The 12706-nt window shown below is 36.1% G+C and overlaps 2 protein-coding genes across 3 annotated transcripts in view; one reads left to right on the plus strand and one right to left on the minus strand.

Annotated features, from left to right (window-relative positions):
* Positions 1-14: 14 nt before the first annotated feature.
* LOC660307 (leucine-rich repeat-containing protein 15) overlaps positions 15-12706 on the minus strand; it is a 30561-nt gene continuing 17869 nt past the window's right edge. The window contains exons 1-6 of one of the 2 annotated variants that reach the window (XM_008197318.3): positions 9357-9567; positions 3933-4108; positions 3575-3882; positions 800-3525; positions 409-741; positions 15-349 (exon numbers count right to left, since the gene is read on the minus strand). In XM_008197318.3, coding sequence (XP_008195540.1) covers positions 1864-3525; positions 3575-3882; positions 3933-4108; positions 9357-9364 — 2154 coding nt within the window. In that variant the 5' untranslated portion in view covers positions 9365-9567 and the 3' untranslated portion in view covers positions 15-349; positions 409-741; positions 800-1863. Of the gene's footprint in view, positions 350-408; positions 742-799; positions 3526-3574; positions 3883-3932; positions 4109-9356; positions 9568-12706 lie in introns of those variants that run through there. The other variant, XM_966550.4, reaches the window with a different exon arrangement.
* On the plus strand, positions 6611-7910 carry LOC100142316 (lysozyme). Its single transcript, XM_008197317.3, has 4 exons — positions 6611-6921; positions 7273-7361; positions 7451-7514; positions 7568-7910. The coding sequence occupies exons 1-4, from the start codon at positions 6789-6791 to the stop codon at positions 7696-7698; spliced, it is 417 nt and encodes a 138-aa protein (XP_008195539.1). The 5' UTR covers positions 6611-6788; the 3' UTR covers positions 7699-7910.

A 12706-nucleotide genomic window follows, 5' to 3' on the forward strand; every position in this document is an offset into this window, starting at 1 on the left:
CAAACAAAAATAAATTGTTAATTTATTCCATTATCAAAAATTTATTCTGGTAATGTAAACACGCAAGCGTATGTGCATACATCTTACACACTATTTAGAATAATTAATAGAAGCAACTTTAAACTAATAAAAATATTTAGTTTATCAGAACCACTACCGCATACAAGCGTAGTGTTTGTATTTTCCTCATTTAATTCGCCACGAGCTTCTGTTGGACAATTGAAGTACCATTGTGCAGTGGTATTGATGTAAGAACCAAAACTGAATTTTTTTATTGATAATGGATTAAGATCTTGCCACACCATAAACGCCTCTTCGGCCCCTCCGAGTCCTACACTTATTACTCCATCTGTAAGATTATATTTACCAAATAAATCGGTTCAATTTGTTATTACATTTCTGACTTACATTTATTTGCATGTATCCAAAAAGAACGAAATTCCTTTTCTGTCACATAATTTTTTGTATTAACCGTAATTTTTTCGTCTACTTTAATTTTTTTCCGAATAATAGACTGGGTGTTATTATTTGCTCCGATCACTATTTCATATACTGACTGATTATGACCATCAACAGCAAATTTAGAAGATACTAGAAGAATATGAGCATCTTTAGTAGTTTTCACATAAAAATGTAGGTTTAAGACTCTCTCTTTTTCTTCTTTGTTGGTGGATAGTACATTGAAAAAGTCTTTGTAACCTGCTTCTGCACTTGAATAATTGTGTTTGCATTTGGAAAAATCTAAAAATATTACGTAACAGGTAAGTTAATAAATACGTTTTCCAGAACTTGTGAATACCGGAAAGATTTTCTTTAAAAGAATTTGATAGAGTATAAGATACTACGCTCAACAACAAAATTATAAACAACTTCAGCATTTTTTACGACACACAATAGATACCTTCTCATCTACTTCAAAGAGACAACTGATGAAATAATCACTATTTTCTGCAGGATGTAATAGTATAAGGAAAACGGAAAACAAAATATTTATATATTTGGATAAGATACCTACTTCTGATTTGGGATTTAGGGAAAAATTTTAAGTTCAAAAGGAGGAAAATGAGGAAAAAATAAGAGGTTTTTGTAATGGCAAACGCTCCTTTCTGTGTGATTATTAGTTTTTGAGATACGGAAAAATATACTTTTAGCACACTCAGCCTGTACATAAAATTTGGTTTGTAACGTGTTAAGGAGAATAAAACGCTTTAAATATTAAATATTTTATTTTACAAGGCAGTGCATAAATATTTGTTTAATAAAAGTATAACAAAAAATGAAAACAAGCATTAGTAGTACAAAGTTATTTACAAGAAACTTACTTAGAACATTTCTACTTGCCTCTAAATTCATTAAATCAGCGAATTAGTTTAAACGGCATTAAGATAACAATTAACACAGTTAGTTATTTACAAAAAAGTGGACGAAACTACACTAGACCTACATAGAGTAAAAACATATCGTTAAATAAAAAGTGTATTTAATTTTTAGCACCATTAATTCTTTGAATAAAATAAATTTGGATAATTAATAACAGACGAGATATGTTTAATTTAACAATGACCACCTCTTTAAAAATTAGAAAAAACTATATTTCTCTTAATTCACACATGCACAAGTTATTGTAATTATCCAGCAGCAAGCAAGGTTTGTATAACATTTTCAAACAGACGTAACCACTATTTAAAACCTATGTTTTTATAAATGTAAGAGTGACTATATGTACACTGTAAAAATATATTTTACATCGAGTAATTTACTTAAAAATTGACGTATTTGCACTCAACAAAACCTTAATTTATATGGCACTAAAAGTCATTAGATACCTACATCACAATTATAAATCGAACAACAAGAGGCTTTTTATAATTTCGTAGTAGCTTGAAGCTTAACGTATCTGTTATGCTGTTGCTCCTCACCCTCAGGCGGCATAAAACACTGATGCGTCTGTATCTTAGGCTTCAACAAAACTCTCCTGACCCCCCAAATTAGCGCTATCACAATGAAACACAACACGAAAAACACCGACACGAAAACAATGTCTAAAGTTGTAAAACCGTGAAGTTCTTTACGAAAAACTGTCACACACCGGGACTTGGCCACGTCCATGGCCGGTCCAGGCCTTATAACGTTAGCACACACTCTGTACGGTCCCTCATCTAGCCCCACAAACACGTACTTAGGGTCACTACAGTTTATTTTCCGCTGCGAGAGCAAAGCGCTCTGCTCCAGAATCGCCAAGTTCAGTTCGCATTTCACCTGTGGGTAGATCTTCACATTAATTGATAGACTCCCATAGTTGGTTAGATTGGCCTGGATGGCCAAAACCTTGGGGTATTTGATGTTGTGTTGCGGCTGGGGCTGGATTTCTGCGTTCCGGATTAGGGGGATAATGTCAGAACAGCCCAGGATGAGGGAGGAATCGTCCGTTTGGCCTGATTCAAACAAAACAACGCAGTATCTGTATCTGTGTTCTTGTTGCAACTGGATCGTGTTCGGGACTGTAACGTTCAGGATTTTTGGGTTTGGGAGATGCGATGAGTTGCATTTTAATGGGTTAGATTCGACCAAAACTTCGTTATCTCCATCCTCTTCATACACGATTATTGCGTCGCAAATGTAGGTGGAAGCTTCGTCTTCAATATTCCACTGTAGTTTGATCGTCTCGCCGTCGTATTTAAACGAGTTCAGATTAATTTTTGTCTTGTATGGCGGGTATAAAGGGCCCATGAGAGTCTCTTGTTCGTCTTCCCCACACAGGAGGTATTCCAGCGGTACTTCCACCAATAATCCGTTTTCGAGGGACGGTGGAGTGGTGCAGACAGCACTCGCCTTGTCTTCGGTCGGCAAACTCGAATTACTCAACCAAATCGCAAATTCAGTCAGACTACAGTCACAATTGAGCGGGTTTTCGGATAAAGTCAGGTGTTTCAAGATTGTGGTTTCTTTTAAAGCATCGCTAGCCACCATGGAAATATCATTGTCGTCAAGTTTCAAGTTTTTCAGACTTTTCAGCGGCAAAATTAAGTCTGCAGTCAAGGCACGGAGAAAATTAAACCTCAAGTCCAAATCTGTCAGTTTGTTTAAATGGGCTAGAGAGGCCCCAGACACTGCGACAATGCGGTTATGGGCCAACACAAGGCTGACTAAAGACGTCAAGTGACTGAAAGCGTGGTCTTCAAGCACGTCGATCTGGTTGTGTTGCAAGGAGAGCGAAGTCAGTTTATTTAAGCCTTGCAGGGCCCCCATTTTAATGCTACTGAGCGAGTTGTGCGATAGTTGGATGTCGCGCAAATTTTCCATCTTCGGAAAGGTTTTAGGACCCAACGGTCCGACTAAATTATTCCCTGATAAGTCGATTTCTTCGACGGTTCGAAGCGGATTCAATTTCGTAATAGTTTGTATAGTGAGGCGGTTTCCTCTCAGTCTCAATATCTTCAACTGCGGAAGATCGTCGAAAGTATTTGGCACAATTTTCGTCAACATGTTGTCGCTCAGATCGATAAACGACAAGTTCCGCAAGCCCTGAAACAACCACTTTTAATTTCACAAACTAATCACGGTTCACCTTTACTTTAAAAGAGGTGGCTTCCAGACTTTTCAACTTGTTGCTGGACAAGTCCAGTCTGTCGAGTTCCGGCAGAGGCTTGAGTGCTTGAGTCGGCACCGTTGCGAGTTTATTGTTGGGGAGTCCCAAGGCTTGCAAGGGCGCTGTTAAGCCCTTAAAGGCCGACTCGTCAATGTCCCTAATTTCCCCAGAAGATATGACTAGGCCGTGAAGGGAAATCCCTTCCAGCAAAGGCCCGGAAATGGCGCTCACGTTTTGAACTGTGCAGTCCAAAAGGGAAACATCAGCCGCATTGTGCAATCTCAGTGTTTTTGCTAGAATCGTTGAAACTGAATGACTGATTAACTTGTGATCGTAATAGTACCTATGATTGACATTGCTGACTTGTCGCCAGTGCAGCGCAAGGTGTGAGGCATGTCGCAGCTGCATTCCACCACGGGCTGTTCTGAAATTTTCGGACATTTCCACACTTCAGGGCCCGGGGACGGGATGGCGCAAGTGCCGCACCACCACACCAGTGACAGCAGCAGCCACCACATCCTGAAAAATTAACACTTATCAAAAAGGAAAAATGAATAATCTCCACTTTTTGAATAAATATTTTTTTATTTCGTTTACTGTTCAAATAAATAAAAAAATCAAACTTAAACAGTTCCTTTTTTATCAAAACTATGGAAATTAGGCGATGACGTCGTTTTTGGCACAAGGGCGCCCATATGCGTTGGGCAAACAGTCCGCATTTCCGGCGCAAGCTGCCAGAAGAAAGTGGATGGAGCGTACAATAACGGCCGATAAATATTCATTGTTTGTTTAGTGGAGATTCATTTATGCAGGAGGACTGGTTTCTCTTCTTTGACTACGACTCTTCGTTAAAGTTATTTTTATGGCAATCATATTGTATCTCAGTTGCGGGCAAAAATGTCCGTATGTTATAACAAGGAGATAAGGCAGATTTGCAGCGAACTTGAACAATACGATACGGAGTCTTAAACCAGTTGTTCCTGAAGAAATAGCTGACTTTAATTATCGCAGTCTTTATTTGGTGGTTTGTATCTGATATTAATTTCGCGATGCCCTTATGTGAAGCGCTTTTACAAATTCTTCCTGGCAGGTATTTAGATACTAGTTGAAAAACGACTACAATAGCTACTGAGCTCCATTTTTGGCCAACCAATACAATTAAGTTAGAGCAGGCTCCATTACTATTAGTTTAATTTCGTCGACGTTAACAACCGCAGTGTCGTTATTTATGAAACGGCCATTATTGCCTTCCTTCCACATGTATGCAATTCGAGTCTCACCCGGTTCATTGGAAGTAGAGGAACACCTAATAAGGCAGCGCGTGTATGCCTAAGTTCGTTTATGGACGTATTAATTCCTTTATTAAGTATGTATAAAGTCGTTTCTTTATTGTCAAGAGAGCAAAAACGCAGTCAGAGGTGGCCAAACTCTGGTGAGGTCTAATGGCTTCGACTTTTGCTCGAAAGAGGTGAATAAGAAGACGAAAAATGACGCCAACTGGCTTTTTGTTATATGGTATAGAACAAGTCTGAATTGCAAGACATTGACGGGACATTATAAATTGTGATCATGTGCTAAATCCAGCCTGAATTATGCGAGGAAAAAAGAGCCGCTTCTCTGAACTCGAGGCCTAGATGCAGCTGATCGCCTTCCTGCACATATTTCTGCACAAATTCGCCACGAAAATTTTCTAATTAAGCGAGCGTGTACTCTAATTGTGATTTTGCATGCTAGAATCACATTTCTCTCGTACCTAACCCTGTGAAAAAAATTCACAGTCCGATGAAATATTACTACGAATTTTAAAAGTGCATTTGATTCGAGAATGTGCTAATTTATCATTACTTATTTAAAAATAGCCTAAACAGTTATTAACCTTGAATTTATTTTACTTATCGACAAATTAATTAATTGAAAACATGTAAAATGGTGGTTTTGTTTCCAGGATAATATAAACATCAATTAATAAGATTAATTGTTGCAATGAAAAAACTAGTAGATTTCTCATTAATTTATTGACTTCAATGAAATACTTGAATAGTTCATAGTGCGGGAAAATGTGATAAAAAACTGCAAGTTGGACAAAATTGATATCATCTGAACAGATCCATTTTTTATTTTATCAAATTATCAAGTCCACAAATTCAAAGTCAGTAATTTTGTACTTTTTACTTTTTTAAACAATAAATAGTTTAAACAAGCGTTCTGTTACGTCAAATGTCGGTTTACAAACACTTAATTGCAATCATGATTTAATGTTATGTTCATATGTAATTCAATATTTGTAGTTTAAATGAGCTTACAAAGGCAGGTAAAGAAATAAACGATGTCCACACAATTCGTTCCGAATTATTCCACCTTCGTAAAACAAGAACAAATTTTTACTTAGTTAAATTGGGGTTGTAAAGTAATAAAGTTCTAAAATTTTCGCTTGGTTTGGTTGACAATGAAATAAGCCGACTCACAATTTCAACAAAGCGCAGTAAAGGTCGCTTCTTTTGCAAGTTTTTACACAGCAATGAATCTAAGGACGGGGGTTTAATTGCAATAATTGTGTGTTAATTTAATGTCTAGAGTTCTGATTATTACCAAAAAACCTGGACTTCAATTATGGATTTTATGTTGAAATTTAAAACATCGCGAATAATAAAAATTATTGGATTAATCGTTTTTGTTATAAACACAGCGAATTTAATTACTTATCGATTTATTTATAATTGAATAATCGCGACAGAAATAGAATATTTTGAAACTCAGTTCCTGCAAATGATAAATTACCTGGAAATAAATCAAAAGAAGTAATAATTAATGAATGTGACTGTCAAGAAACCGCGATGATATAATTAGCAACTTATTAATGCGTGAACATTTTCAATATCCAGCCGTCCAGCCACGAAGTGTCTTTATGGTTTTCCGGTTTGTCAAACGTAATTAATTATAATCCATTCATCTAATTTCAAGTCAAGGTTTTACACCTACCACAAACATACAAAGCAAACTAAATATAAAATTTTATTGTGTATACAGTCGGTAGCGCAGTCTTCAATTTGTTTTACGTAACTGATAAGCAATTCCGCCGATAAATATCAATACAGAGAAATAAGAAGCGATAGTATTTAAGAGAGTGTTATATTCAACAACTCGCCATGAACCATACGTGACATATGTGAAGTTTTGTAGTGACTGGCAATAAATAAAAATGAAATATCGCACAGTTCTCTTATTATTTGCAAGTTTTTGTTTTCAACAAACTTCATCTAAAGTATTCACACGCTGTGGACTGACACAAGAGTTATTGAAACAGGGGTTTCCGAGGAGCTTTGTTGGAAACTGTAAGTTATGCAAAATTTAGCATTTTATCGCGTTAGATGCTATGCAAAATACAAATATTTGCGCATAAAACAACGGAGAGTAGACAGAGCGTAGCCTTGACCATTATTATTAACTTTGTTTACTGGTCGGCAATAAACAAAAAGTGCAAGCCGCAATTATTAACAAATTGTGGAACGAATTTGAGACAAAATTTATGCTTTGCGACGTATCTGTGTAACCCATATTTCACTTCCGAAGAAAATATATCTGGAAAATATATTTAAAACGTGACAAAAATCGAATTCATCACACGTAGGACTAGGTTACAATTGTACGCTTAAAAAAATAATGCCATTTTTGTCGTTTCCTAGGGGTTTGTTTGATTGAAAGCGAAAGCGCTAAAGACACCTCCAAAGTGACCAACAGAGCGAACGGAAGCAAAGGTCTGGGATTATTCCAGGTAACGTTCGGGCGGAAATCGCAACCCTCTGGGTCACAACACGATCGCATCCGCTGTTTTTAGCCAAACACCTGATTTCTAATTTGCAGATTAGCAGCAAGGAATGGTGCACGTACAACACGCCGGGGGGCAAATGCAACATGAAATGCGAAGGTAAATTAATCCGAGATTATTTAAATTTTCGCATTTGTAATTGGGTTATGCAGATCTGGTTAACGAAGATATTGCCGATGACTCGTCCTGTGCTAAAAAAATGCACGGGGAATTAGGGTTCCGGGGCTGGGAAGGATGGAAACGCAGCTGTTACCGAAGGAAATTGCCGATACCCAACTGCTGAATTTTGTTTGTGGATTTTTGAACAAAAGTTTAAAATAACACAGCTTGTTCTTAAAGTAGGTTTTACTAGATTCTTCGCTAGTCATATTCGAGGGCTGCGTAATTTAATTCATGGAATTAAACTGTTTACGGTTAATATTTACCAGTTTGACTCAATATTTGTAGTTCATAAGTGCATTAAATCAAAATAAACATAACCCTATCTAAACCAAACTGTTGTCTCCTTAACGCAAAACAATTATGTTTATTTAATCGAATTCCAGTTTTAATAAAAATTAAAAGCATAAGCCGTTAAAAAGAATCTTGCAGATTGAAGGTAGATTAAGCAATGCGTTGAAATTTTATAATATAAAATTTATTGGATTTATTGGCCGTAAAGCCACTTTTTGGATGATATAAAAATTTTATAGCCATATATGTTTTATGTGTCGACTTCCCATTTCTTTCTCAAAATTTAACTTATAAAGGAATTGAAAAAGTAAGATAGAAATTAAATCATAAATAAAACAGACTTTAAATGAAACCAAATTTTACTTTTGCAAAGTAAATGGCAACTAAATTTGAATGAACACTGGAATAAATTAATTACTATTCAACTTTAGGAAAATAGTAAAATTTGCTGGACTGTGAAATAAGTTTTCCAATGACGTTGAAGTTCGTTCAAAATCATTTCCATAAAATAAATAAGAGATATCATTATCAACAATCCACCACCCTCGTGAGATCGCTTATTATTCCCACTTTGAATCTGAACCGCCGCGATTTGTGCATGGGTTTTCCTGATAAGATGAAGTAATAAAAGAACACAATCGCCCAAAATATTGATCCTGGTCTATTGTTTCCCAAACTTGTGTACAAGCAGCAAAAAGTTCATTTACTAAACTAAAATTTCTTGTATACCCTGTAAATATTTGAGAAGATCGTTCCGAAACTTTAGTAGCGCTATGATGACATTAATTTGCCGTTCCTGCAGACTTGTGTAAAATTTAACACTCTGTGACGTTTATAAAAGTAACGTTCATTGCTTTCATGTTTGAGATTTATGGCTCAGCCATTGTACGACCAGGTTGGAACTACATACATTCGCGGAAAATGCATAATAATTCAAAATCACGGAACATTCGGATAAGAAAGGCGGCCTCCGGAAAGTGTGTTTCTCGTACGAGACACTTCGGATTTATATAAAGTATGTAACGTCGAAACGATACTTTGGTATAAGAGCTTAGAGCTCGGCGCATAAATATCCCCGGATGATCGAGAGCTCGGAGCGAGTTTCTATTCCGGCGCCTCCACCAATTTTGCAAACGCGCACACACGGACAAAAACCGGCTTTAATTGGATGTTTTCGCGCACTTATCATTAAAGGATTTGTACCAGTGTCTCTCGGGAGTTTCGTGTCAGATTACCTCGACTTGAGAACGCTAAACTACAATTTCCACGCAAGTTGCTCGAAGGCAACCGCACTGAATATAACTGAAGAGCAATCCATCAGGTTTGTTCATTACGAGGAGAGTTTCAAACAAGTAATTCCGTAATCAGATTCCCGCGAGGTGACAAATAACATCCCTCATCCTCGGGAGCATCTCGTGCACAATAACTAATGGTTTATTCGGCGACATACCGCGACTTTTGTAAATTAGCTACGGTATTAGGAGTCACCTCGACATCTGGCTGCTGCGGTGTGATTTGCATGGGAAGAGACCGGAGACAGTAGATTGAATCTAGCCGCTACCGCACTACACATGGTGATGTATTGCCGATATTCATCTTCTACAAGCGAACACCACACTTCATGACGGCTATTCATACGTAAAAGCCGCACACGGAGGAGAAAACGCCGCTTCCAGAGACGGGATTAGAGATGATGTCGTTTGTTTGCTTATTTCGATACTGAGGTGGGGTTGTTTATGTCTTGCGGAAACGAAGAAACGTCTTGATGCCGGAGCGATCAGCCGGGTTTTATGGACTTCATTTAGAAAGACGCAACCAGTTAAACACGACCCGCGTTATCACATTTACATTTTCCGGTGCTTTCTCCATTGTAACCGGCGTTCAAATTATCAATCTGTTACTTGGACTGTTTTTTGGATTTTCCACAAATGCTGTACAGTAACGCATATAATAAAAATTAAGTGGTTCCTGGTTAAGTTCCTGTTATCCAAAGTCTGATTTTTTGAATTTTTTCGAAAAAAAATACGATTTAATCTAACTTCTAACGTGTTAAATCGCTGAGGACAGTTTTTCAGTTTGTTTTAAACAAAATCACGTTGACTTACTTTTTTCTCATTCAAAAACATTCAAAAACTGCTAAAAACAGAGTAATCATATTTTTCAGCAAAAAATGCTAATTTAACTGAGCTTCTGACTTAAAATTCTACTCAATCGCTTGAAAATGGCTAAAATAAAGTAATTCATAGCCAAAACTTTACGATTTCTCTATATAACAAACTTTCTGACCTGACTTAAAAATCGTTAGGAAATTTCTGAATTAAGTCCTAAAACTATTTGTTACTTTATTAAAAAAATATGTTTCTGATCAAAAAACCTGCAAAATCGAAAACAGAATAACCTAAAGCTTGTTTCAACAAAAAAATTTCACTTGATTTAACTACGCGTCTGATTAAAAAAATCGCTTGGAAATATCTAAAATTACGTAAGTAGTTCATAGACAAAACCAGGTACAATTTTTTTCGTCAAAAATATTTTTATTTAACTAAGTTTCTGACAAAAAACGGGTAAAATAGAACAATTTAGTTCAAATAAAACGACAATATCTTTGTTTTAAAAATAAAAACAACCCTGATTTAATTGTTTCCATCCCAATAATATGTTAAATTTCCCTGACATTACCTATTGTGTTTATTTTAATTAATAATTTGTAAATAATTTATAATTGTTATTAAATATAATTATCAATATCTTGGCTCCTAATGAAATACGAAGATGAAACCAATACGTTTCCCGGTATTTTCTTTAAGAATTGTTCAAATAATCAACTGTGACTTGAACAGTTTTTAAACCGTTTCATGCACTTCTCCACAAATGCTGTGCAGCACCGCATACAATAAAAATTAAGTGGTTCTAACTGCAGGAATTAAACCTGATAGCCTTGTTAGAAGAAAGGCTTATTGAAATTTTATAGATCGTATTTTCCCGTAGTTACCTGGAATGACTAATAAAATAATTAAAGTATTAACTTTTGCATTTATTTGTCAAAGAGATAAGAATTTACGCTCAATTTGTTTTAAAAATAGCTGAAAGCAAACATTTCGTTCACACTTGAGTTGAGCAGCTGAGAGACTTTACACCTGGTGGTGCACTGGAATTCTTTCACAATGGGGAGCCTGTTAATATATTCCTCGTTAATGAGCCCTAATTATTACGCCCGGTTCAACTTCTTAAACACAGATTTATGTGTTAATTCGTGGCAAAAAAGGGACCCCTGACTGTTCATATATCACTGCTTAAATCTTAATTTAAATCGTTTCATTTTTATCCGAGCCTTGCCTTTTGTTGTGAATCCATAAATCATGTTTATGTTCCACTAAATAGGCAATTTGCATATTTGTTGCGCTTTCTATTCGGAATCTAAACCGATTAATCAGACTACACATTTAAAAAATTAACTATTACTTCGCATTATTCGTGCTTGTCTTCCGGTCTTTATTTTTATTTTACTGCGTAAGAAATGCCCCGGAACAGGCATATCGCAAACGACCCCATCTCATGAAATTCGAATTTCTGGAGCATTTCGCTGATGGGAACGTGATCTGGGCCGATTACGTTGAAATAAAATTAAGTTTGAGCACACACTCCGCCGCCAAATTGTATTAATCTTGCATAATATAAGCACACTTATTGCAGGGTCTTGTTTGTTTTGTGCAAGGAAAAAGCTCGAATCTATTGAATTATCCGCGTTTATATAATTGTGTCGAACGCTAGAGTACTATAAATTAGTTGGAGTATTTATTGAAGTCGTCGAGAACAACCTTATTTAGCAACAACAAACACACTCAAGAGCAGATGGAATCGGCTGATTAATACTCAGTACAGGTCGGTTTTTGCCTATGTTTTTATTGCGAATTTATGTTGTTATTATGTTAAAGCATATATGGCGTGCGCCTCAACTCGAGCTTCTGAAGAATTAAAAACTTAACTCACTTTATATCCAACTTGTCTCCCAAAGGACGTCATGCTCATACAGCATTCATATAGAAATTTAATATTTTTATAATGACACTACCGGTTTAGTTTTTACGCCGTCTTGGGCAAAAATGCTCTTTTAAACTCCAGGTTAAAATGGCTATAACGTTAGCAAACTGGAATATTGGCGCTTTTTATTGCTTCGAATGAAACCTATTACGATTCTGAAATAAAACCCACGTTTTATAGGCATTTTTCAATAAATGGACACGGCATATACCCATATTTAATTTGTCTCTAATTCGGACCAATTTGCTTGCAGGTAATGACTGTTACATTTACTAGGAGCATAAATACTTCGCGCTTGATTTGATATTTTTCGAGCGGTTATAACAGTTTATGGAGAGAACGCATTGAAGTGTGAAATCTACCTACATATTTTTAACCATTCCTGTGTTCCACTATTTTATTGAAACAGTAATATAGTCCGATAAATATGAATTTCCGAACGAGATCGGTTTATGGGTTTGAAATGTTTTAATACAAAACCTGTCAAACTACCACGATTTATTATTATTTGCAAATATAAACGTTTAATGTTTGACTTTTTTTAATTTTCTGGGACGTATCTAGAGCACACACAAAGAATGTCAACAGCAACAAAAGAAAAGCGAAGCGATATCTAACAGATGCGAAAGAGTTCGTGTGACATCGTTGTAAACCTCACTAGTGTATTCACAGAGACGTTTTCGCCGACATTTCGGTGAATTGTCTTTTCCGCCGGTTCTAGAATACTGAAGAGTTACGTTTAGATTCGGAATTTTTGCGGTTTACTGTCACTGTTAAACATCATTAAAACTGCAAAA

This window comes from Tribolium castaneum, chromosome 3, assembly GCF_031307605.1.
Source record: "Tribolium castaneum strain GA2 chromosome 3, icTriCast1.1, whole genome shotgun sequence".
Lineage (NCBI taxonomy): Eukaryota > Metazoa > Arthropoda > Insecta > Coleoptera > Tenebrionidae > Tribolium > Tribolium castaneum.

Excerpts from the sequence above, each read along its gene's own strand:
- LOC100142316 (XM_008197317.3), top strand. The coding sequence starts at position 6,789 with ATGAAATATCGCACAGTTCTCTTATTATTTGCAAGTTTTTGTTTTCAA. Across the intron at positions 7,362-7,450 it reads AAGGTCTGGGATTATTCCAG|ATTAGCAGCAAGGAATGGTG; the intron begins GTAACGTTCGGG and ends TCTAATTTGCAG. Across the intron at positions 7,515-7,567 it reads ATGCAACATGAAATGCGAAG|ATCTGGTTAACGAAGATATT; the intron begins GTAAATTAATCC and ends TGGGTTATGCAG.